Consider the following 22502-nt stretch of genomic DNA (forward strand, 5'->3'; position numbering starts at 1 on the left):
CAAGAAATCCTATCACTTGAATCTTTACAGTTTTAACACTCTCCCAGCCCCCCTGAGGCTAAACCAAGGTGCAATGTACTGCACCTACTGCCTGTAGCAAACATTCCACAGGAACAAAGAGCTCCCTGCTCTCAATCTAATTACAACAACAACTACCTACATTCGACAAGCTACCAGATCTCACAAACACACTGAAATACAAAAACTAAGATCTCTCCTATCCATCTGCTGCCTTTCCCCTGGCGTAAAAGGCTTATAGGTTGCCTTTGGTTGTGCTAACGTCCCTCCTCTCGTGACTGGCGCTAGATTATAATTGTCTATGTTTTCTGTTGATGCTGGAGTGGCTGTATGTTTCTGCACTGACTCGTATGGGCGCCGAGGGTCCGTTTCCTCTGATCTCTGCGTTATCTCCGCAGTGTGGTTTCTGTATTCTAATTCCCTCACTCTCTCCTGTAATACTTTAATTTGCTCTGTCTCTTTGTGTCTCTCCTCCATAGAGGCATTTACTTCCTCAATTAGTCCAGCTAACTGGGTCACTAATATTACTCCCATTACTTTTGTTTTGTCCCGTTTAACTCCGTCTACCCACTTTCTTTGATCTTCTAAAGTTTGTGATGCGTTCCACCCGTTCCGTTTCATCTTTGCAACAATCGCTTCTCTGGCTAACAGATACTTCAAAATGAGAGCTACTGCAGTTTCTCCCTTAACAACGTGGTCTGCCATTTTTCTGTCTAGCAGTCCTGCAACCCCCGCATGCTGGCTGCTACAGTAAAAGTGCCTCAACTCCTGTCACTGATACTGCCCCAGCACCGTCTGTATTGCTGTAGAGCCTCGTAGTGAGGTTCCAGTGGGTCTCTTTCCCCTGGGCTCCCCCAACTATTCCTGACACCTCACGCTTGGACTATTTTGTGTTGTCTTATTGGGATGTGTGCTGGTTGTTTAGTGGGTTTGTCCGCCCCTGTTCCCAGCCCCTCTAAGTACAACGCCTCCCGCTCGGCCACCACCCCCACTAGCAGGGTTGATCCGTTACCCCCCAAAACCGGGTATCCTGCTATGGGCTGTGGTGTTCCCTACAGACGAACAAGGTTATCAAACTCCGCCCGGGTCCCTAATGGATCCTCCGTCGTCGTGTCTCTTGGTCAGGATGGATCGGGTCCACTTTTCCTCAACACTTACACACCTGTACTCTGTTATCAAAGCCCCTGTTATAGTTAGTAACTGTATCGACTCTGAGGTTGTTCGTCCCTTCAGGGTCAGTGTTGTTACCCGATTTACACTGTCCGTGCCTTGCACCCTGAGTGCCTGTCCCTCTTAGCGCCCGCTTCAAAACCCAACCTTAGCGTGGGAGATTTCTCCTCTTAACGTCCAGTTTAGGGTAGGGCACCTTGAGTCAAGCACTCCCTTGTCCTATTGCCTTGGCACAGACAGCGGTTTCATTTACAATCCTGGGTTAGTTACACCAATTAGTTCTGCATGCGGTTCTTATCTTTATATTAGTCTTAATTCCTGTTATCAAATAGCCCAAAACCTGTTATCTTTACCTCTGGTCCTTTACTCCTATTAAAGTTAAAAGTTACTTACCTTCTTCCACGCGGTTGTTCTGACCTGTACCTCTTTAGTGCGGACTTCTGTTTCAATTTAAAACTTAGGCAAGATTATACAGTTCTACAAGACAACAATACTCAAAACAGACAAACCCTAACCCTTAAAGGTACCTCACTTTGAACGGAGACCTGCACTTACCAGTGCAGAATAGACGTTGAGTCGCAAATCAAGGTTCAAAGCGTGTCTTTATTGTACAATTACTGGGATCCCAGGGAGACCCCCGTAGCCAGCTCAGAAACAGTGGCTTGGCCACGTTGATCTCAATTAAATCACATCAGCTCTGGATCTTTATAGGGATCCAAAATTCGCGCGGGAACATTTGATTATGCCTTTTTTTACACAATGTATAAAGTGGTCTGTCAGTTTCAAAAGTCCCTAGGAAGTTTCATGGATTAGCATTTGTATGGTGTGTGTTCGTGTTAATGGGATTACTTGGTCCTGCCCCGGTGTCTAAATGCGTTTCCCATTACTATCTCTATGTGTCCTCTTATTTAAATTGGTCCTATTGTTCCGTGTCTGTGTTTCCTGCTTGTGAGATTGAGTGTTAATGTCATCCTGTCCTGTTGGGTGTCTGGGGTATTTCATTCTTAACCTTTTATCCTTATCTCTTAGTTTATCAGATTTTTATGTCTGCCTTGGCCGAATTGGTAATATTTCAGTGATAGCTTGGTTTTGATAACCCACTCTCTGTCTCGTTTCATAGGGATCTTGATCTTCCTTGGCCAGTTTAAAATGCAGCTATGTGCTGTTGCTAGGCAGATTAGGGATCTTCCGTAGTTTCTGAAATTCGTGAGTCTCTCAGCTGTGCAGGGGGAGACCCGATCGAATATCCATCCGGGGGTGCCCCTCTGCATTGTTGGCCCGTTATGAGTGGTGCCAATTAGTCCAATAAAAATATGTTTGATGATGCAAATATGGTTTTCTGGAAAATTTCCTCCTTCATTCTCATAGGCCCAGATGCCCTGTAGAGGGCACAGTGCTTTTATGAGAGCTGACCAACTGGAACTTGCAGTGCAAAATCCCATAAAAAGTCTTTGACCAAGGATGTGTAATGCAAGGTGAGCAGCATTCATTCAGCAGTGACTACTAAATCTGGTCCAAAGACTGGCAATTCACAGAAAGCTGTGACATAATTATGATTGATTTGTACATGGAAATAATTATGTAATCAGTTGTACAATCTTACTCAGTAGATTTTCAGGTGGAAAGTTTGACTAATTTGTGGTGTAATTCTATCACTGGGATGTTGCATCTGTATTTACCAATACAGTCTTAAAATGTTACTTTTCTTTCTTCCCTACCTTGTGTTATCTGAAACAAAACTGAGCATTAGAATGCCATTTTCCCATATTTATTTTTTGTAACAGCCTCAAGATACACCAATGGTATTAGTAAACAGCTGTTTCCAACAAGTTATACAAGCCATTGTTAATGGGAAGCAATCTTTGGTCTTGAAATTGTGATTTATTAATGATGCACATTGCAATGGTAACCATATGAGAGCCACCACTGGCAAACATAGGAGAGGGAGAAACAAAAAACAATATAATAGATGCCTTGGGAGTGACTTTAAGGTTATAATCCCATGCATAAATGTGTAAAAACATCGCATGGAGGAAGGAATGTAGGCAACATGCATTCTTTCTTTTAAATGTGATTGAAACAGCTGAGGATGAAATTGAAAGAGACTTTGGCATCTTTGTAAATTCAATGATTTACATATCCAATCAATGCAGAGCAACAAGCAACATAGTCAATAAAATGCTTCATTAGATTGGTGAAACAACAAACTATGTCAGATGAGATTGTGTTCAAGCTGTACATTGACTTGGTCAGACTATACTTTGAATATTGTGACAAATTCAGATGGCTGAGTAACAAGGGAGACATCTAGGCAAGCATTGTAGTCAAGACAAAACTGGTCTCCATAAGGAAAGATTTGAGCTTTTCAGCCTGGACAGGCGTATTTGAAAAGTGATCTTACTGAGGCTGTAATGTAGTAAATTCTATGGAAAAAGTTAATTGGGAATACTATTGTAATTTAAATGAAGACTAGAACAAGGAACACAGGTTCAAATCAGTAAAAAGCTACCCTAGGACTTATATCAGGAGGTTCTTCATGGAAAATAAAAAATACTTAGAATAAACTTTCGAACAGGAAGATGAGGTAAAAAAATCAATAAATTATTTACAGTACAATTACGTGCAGCAGATGCAGGGGACGTTGGGTTGTTCTGGAGGATGCATCGTGCTGGGCCAAACTTCATTCCTTATCTGTATCTTAGAGTTTAGTTAACATATTAATTGTGCTTATGACATTAACAAAGTTCTTTGTTCAGTTTTAAGTCACTCCCGCGTATCCATTACTATTGATGCAACGCATAGAGCATTATTTATGCCACTGTAAAATGGAATGCACCTGTTCCTTCGATCATTAGCATGTTTTAGCCCTCATACAGTACAACCCTTCCTAAGCACAGTTTGTCCTGCTACACAATACAGGAACCAAAAAGAAAATTATTGTCCATGTGAAAAATAAACATAGTAATTTGAAAAGTTAAACACAATATAATAGTAATTTTGAAAAGTAAAATGCATTCAGAAATGTTTTGAAGGGATTTTTCTGTTATAACCTTGGACAAACACTTCAATCTATTACCACCTCATAAGGCATCAAATGTGCATTTTCTATATTTCCAAAATAAATTAGTTTTAATTCTACAACAAAAAATAAATTGTATTCTCCAAAAAGCAAAAACTGTAATCACAGCAAAAAAGGATATTAAAAAGGCTCGTCTTCATGAAAAATATTGTTAACCAATTGACCAAAGATTACCAAATGCCACACAATATGTTAATTGTGTGACTGTCTTTTCTGCATATCTTGCTGATCCTGTTTTTCTTCTGCTGAAAACAAAGGATTTAACAAAAACCTTTCCCCAAAGGTTGCTTCAATAAATGTTCTTGGTAATTATTGTTTTCTAAAGAAGTCTGACAGATTCCCTCTTTAAAAACAGGAACAGAAGAAATAACAACGTTTTGAAGAGTCATATGGACTTGAAACATTAACTCTGTTTCTCTCCGCACAGATGCTGCCAGATTTGCTGAGTCTTTCCAGCATTTTTTGTTTCTATTTCAGATTTCTAGCATCCGCAGTATTTTGCTTTTATTATAATATTTCTGTTATTGGGGAGAGTATATTTCATTCGTTACATCCCAGTTGTTACAAAGTAAGCTGTCCATTAAAACTTATCGGTATCTCAGTCCTCCCATTTATCATGATTCCTTGATTTATATTTTTAAGTTGCTGGTTGGAGGCAGATGCTCTGTGATGAGATGCAATCATGAATGGGGATTTCTGAAGACAGCTCATTCGTGTAGTCGGTGGAGTGGAACTTAATGTCGCATAAATGGTAACCCAAAGGCTACTTCCAATTAGTGGCCTAAAACACACTACAGCAGGATGGTGCAATTGATAAACATTGCTAAGTGTGCAGATATCACCTCTGTTAATTTTCAAGGTAATGAGGTGGCCCAGTAGACTAACCCACTAATTTATATAATGTGCACAATGAAAAATAATTTGATCAAAAGCAATGAGAACAACAATGAAAGAGTAGCACAAATTGCAGAAAAAAATTCTAATATGCAGTTACTCTGAAATCTTCAATTTTGATTGTAATGTTAAGCCACTGTCAAGATGGTTTTATAATTTAGGAGATTTTGAGGGCTGTGGGGCTTTATGAAAGAAAAAGCAAAAAATCAGCATCAATTTCATTCATTTTTGATTTCAGCTGCTTGTATGTTGTAAGCTTACACTACAGCATTTCTTAACCTGCAACTGCATTAAAGAGTAACAATATAAATACTTCCCCACATCCTTCCCAAATGTGTTTTCTTTCTAATAACTTCAAACCTACGCCACACTCAAAACAAAAGATGCAAGAGCTTGACAACTTCTTGCAAGCTGTCCCAGCATACCCTCTAATTCTATCTTTTACTCTCATTCTATGCTCTTAAAGTTTAACTCTAACTCCTTTAAACTTTCTAAAAATATTACACAAAATTCTGCACCCTCTCCCCTCCATGTTGTCTTTGAACGGTATGTTTTGTCTCTATAACACAAGAAACAATACTTTTCACTGTATTCCAATACATGTGACAATAATAAATCAAATCAAACTTTGATTTTAAGAATTACTTCTGTAGGGATCCTGTGTACTAAAAACACAAGTTGCTCCAAAGAAAATTAACCAACAAGCTATCTCCCCAAAGTGTATCTACTAGCCAGTATTAACAGAAACTATACATATTTCAGTACAGCATCTTAAAAATTCATAAAGATATAAAACTCAGGGGAAGGAAGATCTATAATCATAACTAAAGAGCATTGAGATATCATCGTCTGGCTTTAGCACATCTCTCAAAGCACATCTAGAAAGAGTGGCATTTCTCTAGCTTGCATTCCAATTGAAATAGCTTTGGATGTTTGATCTATTGCCTTTTAAAAACACTCTATTTTTCAGATAAGCTGCATTATATAGCTTTACTAATACAAAATGTTATTGCAAATACAAAGTTACATGTATAATTCAAAGTTTTCAGCAGGCATGTTTTCAACAGGAGGTAAGTGAATGTAAATTAACAGCCTAGGAAAATCAGTTAAATCTATACCTTTACAGCCCCAGAACGGATATATGACTTTTAACCACAACCGTGTTATAAATATACAACAATTATCCAATGGCTGAAAGGAACTGTCCATTTAGGTAAACTGGATAAACTCTCATCAGTTTATGATGGTTAGTCCCTTGCAAGGGGAGAAAGTCATACCTAAAAAAACATTCAGCCTCCTTTATCAAATTCAGCCGTGAAGGATCGAAATCAATATCAACACTGCTATTAAAATACTCTAGGATCTCCTTCCAATCATTTTGTAGTTTGCTAATATATTTCTCCAGAACTATTTTGAACTGCTCCGGTTGAAGATCTAAAATAGAGTGAAGTTGCTTTTCCAAATAAATTACCCTGATTAGTTGCCTTGTCTAAAATAAACTACAAAACATAGACTGGCTTCTACTCTGTGTTGCTAAAAATAAGAAAATGTAGTTGTGAATATAAAGTATGGAATAAAAACAAAAAATACCTCAACAAGATCATACACAAGGAATGGCACCCAAGTTATTTAATTTTGAGTTAAAGTTTCTTTCTGATCCTCTTTCCAAACCCCCACTATCTGCCAGAAAAGGTAATCAGATAATTCTCCAGTATTTGCTTAACTCTATTAAACCAAACCATGAATGGTTGCCTTCATTAGTCACAAACAGCACAGACACCCATTGTATTCTCTTAAGTATTTCATTGCCTCCATCTGTATTTACTTCAATACATGTCCTAACCAACATTACTTCCTCAAACAAAAACATCAAAACAGCTTAACTGGTCATTTATCTCACTGCTGTTTCTGGGACCTTCTAATGCACAAGCTGGTTTGCCTGCACCACAATAGTGACAAATTTCAAAACTTGCAAACATGAAAGGCATCGTATTGATGCAAATAATATCTATATCTAATATCTGATGCAAATAATCTTCAATCCTCATTTTCTTTTGAGGAATGAATCAATGTTTCAGTTCCCAATGAACATTCTGAGAGCAATATCTTTCAATACATTCATTACTTAAAGATATTTAACATGAAAATGGAAGAATGCACTTTGAAAATAATCTAATAAATCACCAGACAATATCAGCAAGGATAGCTCTTGCTTGACCAAGCCCAAAATTGTTTGAAAGCTAAAATTACAAATTTATAGGAGAAGCAAGATGACATTGTGCACTTAAAATTCCAAAATGTCTTGATAAATTACCACATTAAAGATTCCTTTGCAATAAGATATGGATGTGGACGTGCAATTGGCTTAAAAGGAAAGAAACAGAGGGTAGTTGTTAGAAATAAATCAGAATTGTGATGAGTTCCCATTGCACTATGGGACCCAGAAAATGTTGGGATCCTTCCTAATGGTGGTTTACAATGATGTGGGAGTCGCTGGCTAGGCCAGCATTAATGTAGTAAGAAGTATTTGCTTACAGTAAAGTTGAAACAGGATGCCAGGAAGTGAGTTTTGAGTCTAGGACTTGGAATTCATCAAAGATAAAACCATATAAAGCAGGTATTCAAAAAGAATGAAACTGAATGAGCTGAGTATTTTTACTTATCCAATCCTCTTTCGTGATCTTGTAAATATTTGGAATAAATTTAAAAACTCCTCCAGCCTTCATTTCTAGTGCTAAGAATTTTAAAGGCTAGAAATTAAAAAGGTGTGGAAGTGAGGTGGGGAGGCTGATATTAACGAACACAAGGGTTCACACAAAAAAAACTGCATTTTCCCCTCTCCTGATAATGAGAGGCCTGGGACGGGAGTTTCCAGCCACACTCTCTCCAAGACCAGAAAATCTCACCTGAGGTCAATGGACCTTTGCCCGTTTCAATTCCCATGGCAGGTGGGACAGGAAAATTCCATCCAGAATGTCTTAAGTTGCTAACTTAGTTTGACACTTCTGTACCACTGATAATGGAAACCAGGCATCCCGATCAAATCTGTGTTTGTTTATTCCTGTTCTTACCCCATTCCCTTTGGTTAAATTTTGTGACCAGTGTAAAAGCACACTGGTGGAATAAAATCTCCAAACTTCAAGGATTTCACAGTGAATTTGTGTTTATACTCACATGGTGATCTTAGTTTCTTAAGAATTGGTTCCAGAGTCATCTCCAACTGTTTTGTTTGCTCCTCAAACTCCTGTTTGGAAGCATTTTGGGCTGAATTCAGCCATTCAGATTTTGCACGGCAGGCATTTGTAAAGGCAGCCTACAAGATGAACCCAATGAACATATTTACTCACTGCACAACAAACAATTGGACAGAGAGAGCAGTGCTCCCCTTTCAACTCAAGAGTGATGGAGCTTACCTTATCTTGCTTGGCCAACTTGCCCTGTGACTTTTCAAGATCAGCAACAGTTTCCTGAATATTACTAATATACATCTCCAAGATCAGTTTGCCCTCTGCAGTTTAAAAAGCACAAAATAAAAAATATTATTCCTCTGGCAATATTTGCAACTTGAGCAGTGTTATGGTGTCATTAAATTGATGACAATTTAGGCTCGAGAATAGAATAGATATAAAGTTAAAGTTTATTAGTTACAAGTAAGGCTTACATTAACACTGCAATGAAGTTACTGTGAAATTCCCCTAGTCACCACATTCCGGCCCCTGTTCGGGTCAATGCATCTAACCAGCACATCTTTCAGAATGTGGGAGGAAACCGGAGCACGCGGAGGAAACCTACGCAGATACGGGGAGAACGTGCAGACTTTGCACAGACAGTGACCCAAGCCGGGAATCAAACCCGGGCCCCTGCGCTGTGAAGCAGCAGTGCTACCGTGCCACCCTTTTATTTTAACTTTAAACCTTTGTGTGGCATCACAAAGTAGCAGGGGCACAGGTTAATGTATATAATATCCCAAGGTGACTTCTCATCCCCAAATGGAAATGTACTGTGGTGGTTGTAAGAAGTGACAAATATGAAGAGGAAATCAGGAATATTAGTAATTTCTAACTAGAAGCCAATATCAAGCACTGGAAGAAAGCCCATCATCCATCACCTTATGGTATGAAGGGGATACTAATATAAGTGAGACAAAGAGTGTGATGATGCTGTGCTTTTAAGAAGTGAATTTTTATCATGTTTTTTGTAAAAGGTCTGTTTAGAATTCAACTCTGTTTACACAGCCAATTTGTCTGCACTAAGCCGCACTCATGCTGAGAATGCGACTAATAATTGACCTTAGCTAATGGGATGTTTGTTTTAATCTGAGTTAATGCACTTTTGTTTACTTTGGTTTCTGCGGTTTCAGAGTAGGATTTTGATTAGGTTGAGTGACAAGAGGCAGAGTCTGGAAATTAAACGGTCCTGAAAGAAGCAAGAGGTCTGTCCCTCTAGAGGCTGCTGTTTTGAGTGTCAGAAGATCGGTGTTCAAAGGCCTTTGAGTTCAATTTCCCTACTGGCTGAGGTTATTTATAAAGGCCCACCTTCTCAATCGTGCCCCTTGCCTGAGGTGTAGTGATCCTCAAGTTAAATACCAGCCCTCAGTTCTCCCCCTCAAAGGAGAGAGCAGCCTATGGTCATCTGGGATTATGGCAACTACTTTTACATTGAAACTAGGAACATATAGAAAATAATCATTTTGAAGTAGAGTCATAGAATCCCGACAGTACAGGAGGAGGCCATTCAGCCCATCAAGCCTGCACTGATAACAGGCCCTATCCTCGTAACCCCACGTATTTACCCTGCTACTCTCACTGACACTAAGGGGCAATTTGGCATGGCCAATCAACCTAACCCGCACATCTTTGGACTATGGGAGGAAAACGGAGCACGCAGAGGAAACCCACACAAACATGGGGAGAACATGCGGACTCCATACACAGTGACCTCAGGCTGGAATTGAACCTGGGCCCCGAATGCAGTGAGGTAGCAGTGCTAACCACTGTGTCACCCATGATATACTTTGAACATTATTCAGTAAGATGCAACCAGTTTTAATAAATATATATTTGCTTAGTTGAGCACTCTGTGTACCTCAAAAAAGCATAAATATCTAAGGATTATTAATGTGAGGTAATGAAACAGTGTGCTAATTTCTCACCTGCCCAATCTAGAAACTCTATGCAATCACTTTTTAAATATCGATTAGCTATGTCTCGGGCCTTTTCTCCTCTGAAGTTTTCTTCTTGAACATTAGCACCAAGGTTAACCAACGTTTTTAGACTTTTCAGCTTCCCCCAGGCAGAAGCACAATGTAAGGGAGTGTATCCTGTGAACAGGAAACAAAACATTATTTGTTACTGCAAACAGACAGGTGGAAGTCTCAGCAATTAGTCGGTAAACACAGATTAACAACATAAATGATGTGTTCATTCTCTCTTTATCATAGAATGAGCCTTTATACACAATGGGCTGAAAGAAAAACTGACAGGCCCCAGTTTAAAATCTCCTTCTGGGCTGGCCCATATCCTCAAGAGTCTGTCATTTTCTTCCATATTCTCACTGGATGACACAAATTTATACAGGAACTGTATTTATGTAGCATTATTGTGTAAAAATTCTTAACACAAATTATGCTGAGCAACCTAATTAGTCTGCAATTGAACCAAAGATGCAGGGCATTATTTTAAAAAAAATCTCAGAGCAACTACCAATGTGGAAAAATCAATTCAAGCAAGTACCTCTGTTGGTTTTCTCGTTCACGTCTGCTCCTCGTGTCACCAACTCAGTAATAACTTCATAATGACCCAGCATTGAGGCTGCAAAGAGAGCATTTCTGCTCAAGTCATCACGTATATTTAGCCATTCATTTGCTACCTCACGGTTTGAATCATCAAGGAATTCAAAACACTTGCGTAGGTTCTCAGCATCTCCTGTCAGCACACTGTTAAGAAAGTTATTTTTATATTCAAGCTCAAGATCTTCACTTTCTGTTGTATCATCATTATCGGGCTCTGTTACTATCTTTTCACTATCCGGATCCATGTTCAATTTTGAGTTGAACCTAGTAATGTAACAATTATAAAAAGACACATTAAAATGTTAATTTGTTAATCGTAGAACAAACCATCAGTATTTACATCACTGAAGGAAACAGATCAACCCAATTGTGCCAGTTTCTGATACTTATCCAGGTATCAACTGTGGCTCAGTGGTAGCACTCTCTCAGAGTCAGAAGGTTGAAGTCCCACTTCAAAACCTCTGCACAAAATCTAGGCTGGCACTGCAGTACAGTACTGAGGGATTGCTACATTGTCAGTGGTGCTGTCTTTCAGATGAGAATTAAACCGAGGCTCTGTCTTGCCTTTCAGATGGATGGAAAAGATCCCGCGGCATTATCTTGTAGACATGTGGGAGTGTTCTCCCCAGTATTCTGGCCAATATTTACCATGATGTGGAGATGCCGGCGTTGGACTGGGATAAACACAGTAAGAGTTTGAACAACACCAGGTTAAAGTCCAACAGGTTTATTTGGTAGCAAATGCCATTAGCTTTCGAAGCGCTGCTCCTTCGTCAGATAGAGTCGAAATCTGCTCACAAACAAGGCACACAGTGACACAAACTCAAGTTACAGAATACTGATTAGAATGCGAATCTTTACAGCTAATCAAGTCTTCAAGATACAGACAATGTGAGTGGAGGGAGCATTAGGCACAGGTTAAAGAAATGTGTATTGTCTTCAGACAGGACAGCCAGTGAGATTCTGCAAGTCCAGGAGGCAAGCTGCGGGGGTTACCGATAGTGTGACATTAACCCAAGATCCCGGTTGAGGCTGTCCTCATGTGTGCAGAACTTGGCTATCGGTTTCTGCTCAGTGACTCTGCGGCTGTCGTGTGTCGTGAAGGCCGCCTTGGAGAACGCTTACCCAAAGATCAGAAGCCGAATGCCCGTGACCGCTGAAGTGCTCCCCCACAGGAAGAGGACAGTCTTGCCTGGTGATTGTCGAGCGGTGTTCATTCATCCGGTGTCGTAGCGTCTGCATGGTTTCCCCAATGTACCATGCCTCGGGATATCCTTTCCTGCAGCATATCAGGTAGACAACGTTGGCCGAGTTGCAAGAGTAGGTACCGTGTACCTGGTAGATGGTGTTCTCACGTGAGATGATGACATCCATAGAACCATAGAAAATTACAGCTCAGAAACAGGTCTTTTGGCCCTTCTTGTCTGTGCCGAACCATTTTTTGCCTAGTCCCATTGACCTGCACTTGGACCATATCCCTCCACACCCCTCTCATCCATGAACCCGTCCAAGTTTTTCTTAAATGTTAAAAGTGACCCCGCATTTACCACTTTATCCGGCAGCTCATTCCACACTCCCACCACTCTCTGCGTGAAGAAGCCCCCCCTAATATTCCCTTTAAACTTTTCTCCTTTCACCCTTAACCCATGCCCTCTGGTTTTTTTCTCCCCTAGCCTCAGCGGAAAAAGCCTGCTTGCATTCACTCTATCTATACCCATCAAAATCTTATACACCTCTATCAAATCTCCCCTCAATCTTCTACGCTCCAGGGAATAAAGTCCCAACCTATTCAATCTCTCTCTGTAACTCAGCTTCTCAAGTCCCGGCAACATCCTTGTGAACCTTCTCTGCACTCTTTCAACCTTATTTAAATCCTTCCTGTAACTAGGTGACCAAAACTGTACACAATACTCCAAATTCGGCCTCACCAATACCTTATATATCCTTACCATAACACTCCAACTTTTATACTCGATACTCCGATTTATAAAGGCCAATGTACCAAAGGCACTCTTTACGACCCTATCCACCTGTGATGTCACTTTTAGGGAATTCTGTACCTGTATTCCCAGATCCCTCTGTTCAACTGCACTCTTCAGAGTCCTACCATTTACCCTGTACGTTCTACTTTGGTTTGTCCTTCCAATGTGCAATATCTCACACTTGTCTGCATTAAATTCCATTTGCCATTTTTCAGCCCATTTTTCTAGTTGGTCCAAATCCCTCTGCAAGCTTTGAAAACCTTCCTCACTGTCCACTACACCTCCAATCTTTGTATCATCAGCAAACCTGCTGATCCAATTTACCACATTATCATCCAGATCATTGATATAGATGACAAACAACAATGGACCCAACACCGATCCCTGTGGCACACCACTAGTCACAGGTCTCCACTCAGAGAAGCAATCCTCCACAACCATTCTCTGGCTTCTTCCATTGATGTGGAGATGCCGGCGTTGGACTGGGGTAAGCACAGTAAGAAGTCTCACAACACCAGGTTAAAGTCCAACAGGTTTATTTGGTAGCAAATACCATAAGCTTTCGGAGCAGAGCTCCTTCGTCAGTGAGCCACTCCATCTGACGAAGGAGCTCTGCTCTGAAAGCTTATGGTATTTGCAACCAAATAAACCTGTTGGACTTTAACCTGGTGTTGTGAGACTTCTTACTGTTCTTCCATTGAGCCAGTGACTAATCCAATTTACTACCTCCCCATGTATACCTAGCGACTGAACCTTCCTAACTAACCTCCCATGAGGGACCTTGTCAAAGGCCTTGCTGAAATCCAGGTAGACAACATCCACCGCCTTCCCTTCATCCACTTTCCTGGTAACCTCCTCGAAGAATTCTAATAGATTGGTCAAACATGACCTACCACGCACAAAGCCATGTTGACTCTCCCTAATAAGTCCCTGTCTATCCAAATATTTGTAGATCCTATCCCTTATCACACCTTCCAATAACTTGCACACCCTGGGGGTGTGGGGATGGCCTTGGTGAGATGTTCGTCTTCATCAATGACATGTTGAAGGCTCCGGAGGAGATACCGTAGCTTCTCCACTCTGGGGAAGTACTGGACGACGAAGGGTACTCTGTCCACCGTGTCCCATGTTTGTCTTCTGAGGAGATCGGTGCGGTTTTTCGCTGTGGCGCGTCGGAACTGTCGATCGACCTCAACAAGTTCCATCCCACCATCAGACTCACCGTGGACTACTCTCCGAAATCGGTTGCATTCTTGGACACACGCATCTCCATTAAGGATGGTCACCTCAGCACCTCACTGTACCGCAAGCCCACGGATAACCTCACGATGCTCCACTTCTCCAGCTTCCACCCTAAACACGTTAAAGAAGCCATCCCCTACGAACAAACCCTCCGAATACACAGGATCTGCTCAGATGAGGAGGATTGCAACAGACACCTCCAGATGCTGAAAGATGCCCTCATAAGAACAGGATATGGCGCTCGACTCATCGATCGACAGTTCCGACGTGCCGCAGCGAAAAACCGTACCGACCTCCTCAGAAGACAAACACGGGACACGGTGGACAGAGTACCCTTTGTCGTCCAGTACTTCCCCGGAGCGGAGAAGCTACGGCATCTCCTCCGGAGCCTTCAACATGTCATTGATGAAGACGAACATCTCGCCAAGGCCATCCCCACACCCCCACTTCTTGCCTTCAAGCAACCGCACAACCTCAAACAGACGATTTTCCGCAGCAAACTACCCAGCCTTCAGGAGAACAGTGACTGCGACACCACACAACCCTGCCACAGCAACCTCTGCAAGACGTGCCGGATCATCGACACTGATGCCATCATCTCACGTGAGAACACCATTTACCAGGTACACGGTGCCTACTCTTGCAACTCGGCCAACGTTGTCTACCTGATACGTTGCAGGAAAGGATGTCCTGAGGCATGGTACATTGGGGAAACCATGCAGACACTATGACAATGGATGAATGAACACCCCTCGACAATCACCAGACAAGACTGTTCTCTTCCTGTGGGGGAGCAGTTCAGCGGTCACGGGCATTTGGCCTCTGATCTTCGGGTAAGCGTTCTCCAAGGCGGCCTTCACGACACACAACAGCGCAGAGTCGCTGAGCAGAAACTGATAGCCAAGTTCCGCATGCATGAGGATGGCCTAAACCGGGATCTTGGGTTCATGTCACACTATCGGTAACCCCCACAGCTTGCCTCCTGGACTTGCAGAATCTCACTGGCTGTCCTGTCTGGAGACAATACACATTTCTTTAACCTGTGCCTAATGCTCCCTCCACTCACATTGTCTGTATCTTTAAGACTTGATTAGCTGTAAAGATTCGCATTCTAATCAGTATTCTGTAACTTGATTTTGTGTCTGTGTGCCTTGTTTGTGAGCAGATATCCACTCCATCTGACGAAGGAGCAGGGCTCCGAAAGCTAATGGCATTTGCTACCAAATAAAGCTGTTGGACTTTAACCTGGTGTTGTTAAAACTCTTACAATATTTACCACTCAGCTAAAACAGATTATCATGATGCTGTTTGTGGGGCTTGGTTTTGCAGAAATTGTCTTCTAATATTCCTACATTACAACATGGGCCTGGATGTTGTGGTGGTAATGACAGCAAAACTCAGTGTCCAGTATCATTCTTCCACTAATAGGTGACAACCACTTCCTGAGTCTACACACAAGCAGAATAATGTGGAAATCCAGAAGCTGCTGTCAGTGATTCTATAGTTCTTCAGAGGGTGCACTGTTGAGACACTCCAGACTGCAATCTATGGAAAATCTGATGAATTGACAAGAACTTGCACTTTTACGCTGTTAAACGTACTATAAAATTCCTTGAAAAAGTTGTATCTGGTTGAATCAAACATAACTGAGTTTTTAAGAGCTAAATTTCTCCTGAATGATAAATTCCTCATTTTTTATAATTTGTAAAATTTTGTTTAGATTCCACTGTAAAGAATGTTTTGCACTTCTATATTGCCTTTCACAATCTCAGGACACATAAAAGGACTTTATAGCTGATGAAGCAGATTAGTCAATGTTGTGATGCAGGAAATGTGACAGGCGATTTGTATACAGCATGGTCCACAAACAGCAATGTGATACTGATCAGGTAATTTTTGTGATGTTGATCGAGGGATAAATATCTGTCAAGATACTGAGCTAATTTTCCTTATCTTCAAAATAGTGCCACAGGACCTTTTACCTGAGAAGGCAGACGGAGCTTTGGTTTAACTTGTCATCTGTACTGCATACGAATGCCTTTTTATGCCCAAGTCTGCCCTAATGTAGAATTTAAGTCCACAGTTTACCAACTGAGAGGCGGGAGTATTACCAACTGACACTAATCCAATCATATTTTGGCAGCATGCATTTTTTTCAACGATACAGATAATTAATTTCCCTAATTGCAAATTGTAACGACAATTGAAAAAATGTCAAGTTCTTTCAACCTGCATGTGAATACTTGATTGGCTGCTTACCGACAGCTTTTGCTGTTGCACTTCAAGACCTTCCCTAGACTTGACATCAGACTTAGCTGCCATCGGAGCAGGGGCAAAACATACCACAGAGGATGTAAGACCTTTGAGATCAGCATTGAGTGCAATTGCTTTGCTACTGACTGCAAAATCTGGATCATTGACTATCCATTTAATTGAGCCTAACATCAGTATTGGGGAAGTTGCTAGAGTCCATTATCAAGGATTTCATAACTCAGCATTGGGAAGACAGTGGTGTAATTGGACAAGGTCAGCGTGAATTTACACAACGGAAATCATGCTTGATGAATCTATTGGAATTCTTTGAGATGTAACTAGTAGTGTTGACCGAGGAGAACCAGTGGATGTGGTTCATTTAGACTTTCAGAGGCTTTCGACAAGGTCTCACATAACAGACTAGTATGTAAAGTTAAAGCACATGGAATTGCAGGTAATGTCTTGAGATGGATAGAAAGCTGGTTAGCAGATAGGAAACAAAGAGTTGGCATAAATGGGTCTTTTTCTGATTGGCAGTCAGTAACTGGTGTAGTTCCGCAGGGATCTGTGCTAGGACCCCAACTGTTCACATTACATATAAATTATTTGGAAGAGGGAACTGAATGTATTATCTCCAAATTTGCAGATGATACAAAGTTGAGTGGGATGGTGAGCTGTGAGGAGGATGCAGAGATGCTTCAGCGTGATTTGAACAGGCTGAGTGTGTGGGCAGATGCAGTGTAATGTGGGTAAATGTGAGGTTATGCACTTTGGTAATAGGAAGGCAGATTATTACTTGAATGGGTGTAAATTGAGAGAGGTGGTAATCAGCAAGACCTTGGTGTCCTCGTGCATCAGTCGCTGAAAGTAAGTGCGCAGGTACAGCAGGCAGTAAAGAAGGCAAGTGGTATGGTGGCCTTCATAGCGAGAGGATTTGAGTATAGGGATGTGTTGCTGCAATTGTATAGGGTGGTGGTGAGGCCAGACCTGGAGTACTGTGCAGTTTTGGTGTCCTTATCTGAGGAACAATGTCCTTGCCATAGAGGGAGTACAGCGAAGGTTTACCAGGCTAATTCTTGGCATGGCAGGTCTCACATATGAGGCGAGACTAAGTCGTGTCAGATTAAATTCACTTGAGTTTAGAAGAATGAGAGGAGATTTCATAGAAACTAACCGAAATTTGAATTCAGTAAAAATCTGGAATTAAAATTTAATGGTGACCATTATTCATTGTTGGAAAATACTCTGGTTCACTAATGCCCTTTAGGGAAGGAAATCTGCCATCTTACCTGATCTACTCCACGTGTGGTTGGCTCTTACAGAATACCCCCTGAAATGGCCTAACAAGCCACTCAGTTCAAGGGCAAGTGGGATGGGTAATAAATGCTGGCCCACATCCAATTAATAAAAAAAATCTTTGGGATCTCCCGTGCTCGTGAAAGACACATATTCCCCCCCTCCCACCACCTCCCGCCCCGCAATGTAGTCTGACTCGGCTTTTTCTTATGGAAAGTCTTTGCGCACCCACAAAACCTCTGCATAAGGAAACTTCGTAAGGAGTCTAACAACACCAGGTTAAAGTCCACAACAGGTTTATTTGGTGGCAAGTGCCACTAGCTTTCGGAGCGCTGCTCCTTCGTCAGATGGAGTGGAAATCTTAAGTAAAAATTTCCACTCCATCTGACGAAGGAGCAGCGCTCCGAAAGCTAGTGGCATTTGCTACCAAATAAACCTGTTGGACTTTAACCTGGTGTTGTTAGACTCCTTACTGTGTTTACCCCAGTCCAACGCCGCCATTTCCACATAAGGAAACTTCTCCAAACATCATTCCCTTACAGTGACAGAGAACGCTTGCACCATTTCATCAAAAAAAAATCAAAGTAGGCCTAAACCCTTTACTTGTCCCACATTTTAATGTTACTTTCTGTTCTCTTTCACATGGATGTTTCATTAAAGCTCGTACTTCCCTCTTCTCTGTCTCGTCCTCGCAAAATAGCAGCCTTCAGGTGTCAGCCTCGGCCGTCTCCATGACAACCGGCGCCCGCCTCTGTGCAACGCTGAAAAAGATCCCCCCCCTCCCATCCCCGCCTGGAAGCTGGTGGGTAACAGGTCTGGCAAACTACCCGCCAGAGAAGAGAAGAGCTTCGGTCCCGCTAAATGGTTCCGCTGCCGGACTCCCCATCCTGATGGAAAGAAAACGAAGATTATTAGGGGAAATAACATGGCGATGAGGAAGAGATAGACGTGTTGAGGTTAAGACTGGTTTGATTTTTAAAAAGGTGAAATTATTGTAGCAATATATTCAATACTATATTATATAGAATATTGAATATATTGTTCCAATAGATACATAGCATGTGATCATGGAAATGAGCATTTTGGGGGAGAATTGTTCCATTACCGCCATTTCCATTTTTTCAGTCTGAAAAATATAAATCAATGTGTGCATTTAATTATGTCTCTCTCTCTCTCAGGTCAATATAATGTAATTTCTAATATTTTCATCCTGTTCTCCTGCTAACTCTTCACTGTGTATACCACGAGGGCAGTTTATCCGCCTGAATGTCAGCAGCAGATCAAAGTAGAAGGTTAAAAACGAAACGTATTCAGTGCCTTGACTGTAGAAAAAGCGACTCAGTGTTCACCAGGATGCTGTATGAGGAAATTACCAAAAAGGAGGCAGAGCCCAAACGGGATCATCATGGAGGGCAATAATTTGATCTTGAGGGAGGGTGTTAAAGACGATCAGTCAGGTGGATAAAAGCAAATTCGTGTGGGTGCTAGAATCTTAAAAAAACAGAAAATGCTGGCAAATCTCAGTCTGACAGCATCAATAGAGAACAGAAATAATATTTCACGTCTGGATCAGAGATAATGTTTTGAAGTCTGGATGATGCTTCACCAGAGCTAAAGACATCTTGCGGGAGGGGAGGGGGGGGGGGGGAAGGGGAGCAGGCGGTGCGATCAGTGCAGTACAGGCGCAGGGTTAGGTGAAGGCTGGGGAGGAAAGATTGACGGAGACAAAGGGAATGTAAATGGTGGTGATCATGGCTATGGGTGATGATAATGGAACATTAAGATATCAGAATATGGCACGACAATGGTAAGCAGTGTGACAAAGGACAACCTGGAATAGATAACAGAGGGCCCTCGTTGGGGGAAAGGAGTAAAGGGGAAAAGATAAAGCGGAATAAAATACGGATGGAAAAATGAATCAATGGAAGAAATGAAAATAAATTAATAGAAATTAAAAAGAGGGTGAAGGTGGAGGGGAGAGTTCACAGTCTGAAGTTGTTGAACTCGAATGTTAAGTCCCAAGGCTCTAACGTGTCTAAGCGTTAAGATGAGGTGCTGTTCCTTCAGTTTGTGTTGGGCTTCACTGGAACATTGCAGCAGGATGGTGTGTTGAAATGGGAAGGTCTGGGTCCTGCTTCCGGACGGACTGGTGGTATTCTGCAAAGCATTCACCCAGTCTACGTTTAGTCACTCCAGTGTAGAGTTGACCGGTAGGAATGCGTCAGGGAGAGCAATGTGTGGCTGAATGCACAGTCATCAAATGCTGTAAAAGTGTTAGGATTGATTCCCAGATGAGGGAACTGACCCTTCTTTGACCGGGGGCACTCTGATGTTTAAGGGAGGGAGGGTGGTCTCGCGCAAGCGCAGTTGGTGGAGTCGGAGCGGTTTTCGCGCAAGCGCAGTGGATTTGGAGCGGTTTTCGCGCAGGCGCAGTTGGTGGAGTCGGAGCGGTTTTCACGCAGGCGCAGTTGGTGGAGTCGGAGCGGTTTTTGCGCGTGCGCAGTTGGTGGAGTCGGAGCGGTTTTCGCGCAAGCGCAGTTGGTGGAGTCGGGGAGATTGATGCGCAGGCGCCGTTGGTGGATTCGGGGATGTTGTCGCGCAGGCGCAGTTAGGAGCCAGCGGATGAGGCGGTGCCAGCTAAGTCGGTGGGGGGCGGCCTTGGTTAGTCGCATTGAAATGCTCAGCGGCTGCCAACTGTTCAACCTCACGACCCCTTGGCGCTCACATTGCGGTGGGACGGCGGTCTTTCGGCTGCTTTCAAATCCGGGAGGTTAGTTCTTGTGTGTGTAATTTGTGGGTTCGACGGGGAAGATATAGGCAGCTACACTCACCCCAGGATGCGCAGTGGAGCTGCGCAGTGGAGGATGCCTGGTGAAGTGTGGTTCAGGAAAAAAGACCAGAGGCAAAGAGACAGCAGGTACACTACTGACTGCCTAGTGTCAGAAACTTGAAACATTGGGCTTGATGACTCAAACCGTATTTGCGTTAATGAATGCTGTCTATCAACTCCTCACAATCCACATCATGTTCGTGAATACATGAACAAAGCGCACAGCTGAGCGTCAGGTATCTCACTCACTCCACACTATCTCTGTGGACTCACAGGCACTGAGGGTGCCCAATGTTAAGCACCGACAGCACTGAGTTTTCTCAAAATAAATCAGCTACGTGTGCATTCGCGTTTACAGTTGCCCATTGCTAGCCAATGTGCAGCACTGGACTGTTTGCTTTCGATTTCTGGAAATAGCAGAAGACTTGTACAAAAGTCTATTTTCACAAGTTGCTGTAATTAATATTGTGATCTAACAAAATAGAAGTAGTCAGCGAGGTAGGCTGGAGTGAGAGAAACGGTTTCGATTTGATGACCTTTCATCAGCACTTGAAGGTAAAGAAGTTTAATGCAAGTACAAAGTTAGGGAAAGCAAGAAGGATTGGAAAAGAACAAAATGGAAGGTCTACGAAAGGGTAGTAGATTGGAGAGATTAAATGACAAAAGAAAGAATGGTGTGTTATGATAAGGGATGAGGAAATGGAATAATAAATAAAAAAGCTCTGATGGAGGATCATCCTGATTCGAAATGTTGGCTCTATTCTATTCTCTCTCCACAGATGCTTCAGATCTGCTGAGATTTTCTAGCATTTTCTGTTTTTTGTTTCCGATTCCAGCATCCACAGTATTTTGTTTTTATGCAAGAAATAAAAGATGCTTGGAGGAGGTGTAAATAAGAAAATACAGAATCTTTACCAATAGCTGCCATTCAAAAATCAGAGAAACATAAAACATTGAGGCAGAGGTTATGATTTGAAATTGTTTAACTCGATGTTGAGTTCAAAAAACTGTAAAATACCTGATTGGAAGATGAGGTATGGTTCCTTGAGCTTGCATTGCACTTCATTGGAACAGGGAGTGAGGACAGAGGCACCAGAGTGGGAAGGGAAAACTAGAATGACAGGTGATTGAAGTTCAGGATACGTTGATGTCCTGCAAAACAGTCACCCAATCTGTGTTTATTCTCCCCGATGTAAAGATCACATTGTGAGAAGTGAATACGTCATACTAAACTGAAAGATGTACTAGTAATTCGTTGTTTCACCTGATATGTAAATTTCTGTGTAAGCATTTTATGGTTTAAAAAAATCTTTCTGATTTTTATCCAAAACATAGAAACATAGTAAATAGGAGCAGGAATAGGTATTCAACCCTTCGGGCTTGCTCTGCCATTCAGTATGATCATGGCTGATCATCTAGCTCAATAACCTGATCCCGCCTTTCCCCATTCCCTCTGACCCCTTTTTAGCCCAAGACCTATATCTCCTAACCGACTTAATTTCTCCTTGTATTTCACGGTAGCGCAGTGGTTAGCACTACTGCTTCACAGCTCCAGGGTCCCGGGTTCGATTCCCGGCTCGGGTCACTGTCTGTGTGGAGTTTGCACATTCTCCTCGTGTCTGCGTGGGTTTCCTCCAGGTGCTCCGGTTTCCTCCCACAGTCCAAAGATGTGCGGGTTAGGTTGATTGGCCAGGTTAAAAATTGCCCCTTAGAATCCTAACATGCGTAGGTTAGAGGGATTAGCAGGTAAATATGTGGGGGTAGGGCCTGGGTGGGATTGTGGTCGGTGCAGACTCGATGGGCCGAATGGCCTCCTTCTGCACTGTAGGGTTTCTATGATTCAGTCCCGCCATCCCAGAAATCAGTCTGGTAATTTCATAGGAAGAACATCCTTCCTCAGATAGAGAGACCAAAACTGGTGTGGCGTCACCAAGGCACAGTGTAATT

The 22502-nt window shown here is 42.1% G+C and overlaps 2 protein-coding genes across 9 annotated transcripts in view; one reads left to right on the plus strand and one right to left on the minus strand.

The window, feature by feature from the left end:
- Positions 1 to 2941: 2941 nt before the first annotated feature.
- Positions 2942 to 22502, minus strand: part of ankrd45 (ankyrin repeat domain 45) — a 61782-nt gene continuing 42221 nt past the window's right edge. Inside the window, exons 4-9 of the mRNA XM_078217987.1 lie at positions 18393 to 18612; positions 10894 to 11216; positions 10314 to 10481; positions 8575 to 8669; positions 8336 to 8474; positions 2942 to 5343 (exon numbers count right to left, since the gene is read on the minus strand). Of these exons, the coding sequence (XP_078074113.1) occupies positions 5312 to 5343; positions 8336 to 8474; positions 8575 to 8669; positions 10314 to 10481; positions 10894 to 11216; positions 18393 to 18511 (876 nt within the window). The 5' untranslated portion in view covers positions 18512 to 18612 and the 3' untranslated portion in view covers positions 2942 to 5311. The remainder of the gene's footprint in view (positions 5344 to 8335; positions 8475 to 8574; positions 8670 to 10313; positions 10482 to 10893; positions 11217 to 18392; positions 18613 to 22502) is intronic.
- Positions 18664 to 22502, plus strand: part of klhl20 (kelch-like family member 20) — a 93670-nt gene continuing 89831 nt past the window's right edge. For 3 of the 8 annotated variants that reach the window (XM_078217975.1, XM_078217984.1, XM_078217981.1), the window contains exon 1: positions 20326 to 20495. The gene's annotated coding sequence lies outside the window, so the exon portion shown is untranslated. Of the gene's footprint in view, positions 18682 to 20325; positions 20643 to 20739; positions 20792 to 22502 lie in introns of those variants that run through there. The other 5 variants (XM_078217978.1, XM_078217983.1, XM_078217976.1 and 2 more) reach the window with 5 other exon arrangements.

The sequence above is a fragment of the Mustelus asterias genome, chromosome 8 (assembly GCF_964213995.1).
Source record: "Mustelus asterias chromosome 8, sMusAst1.hap1.1, whole genome shotgun sequence".
NCBI lineage: Eukaryota > Metazoa > Chordata > Chondrichthyes > Carcharhiniformes > Triakidae > Mustelus > Mustelus asterias.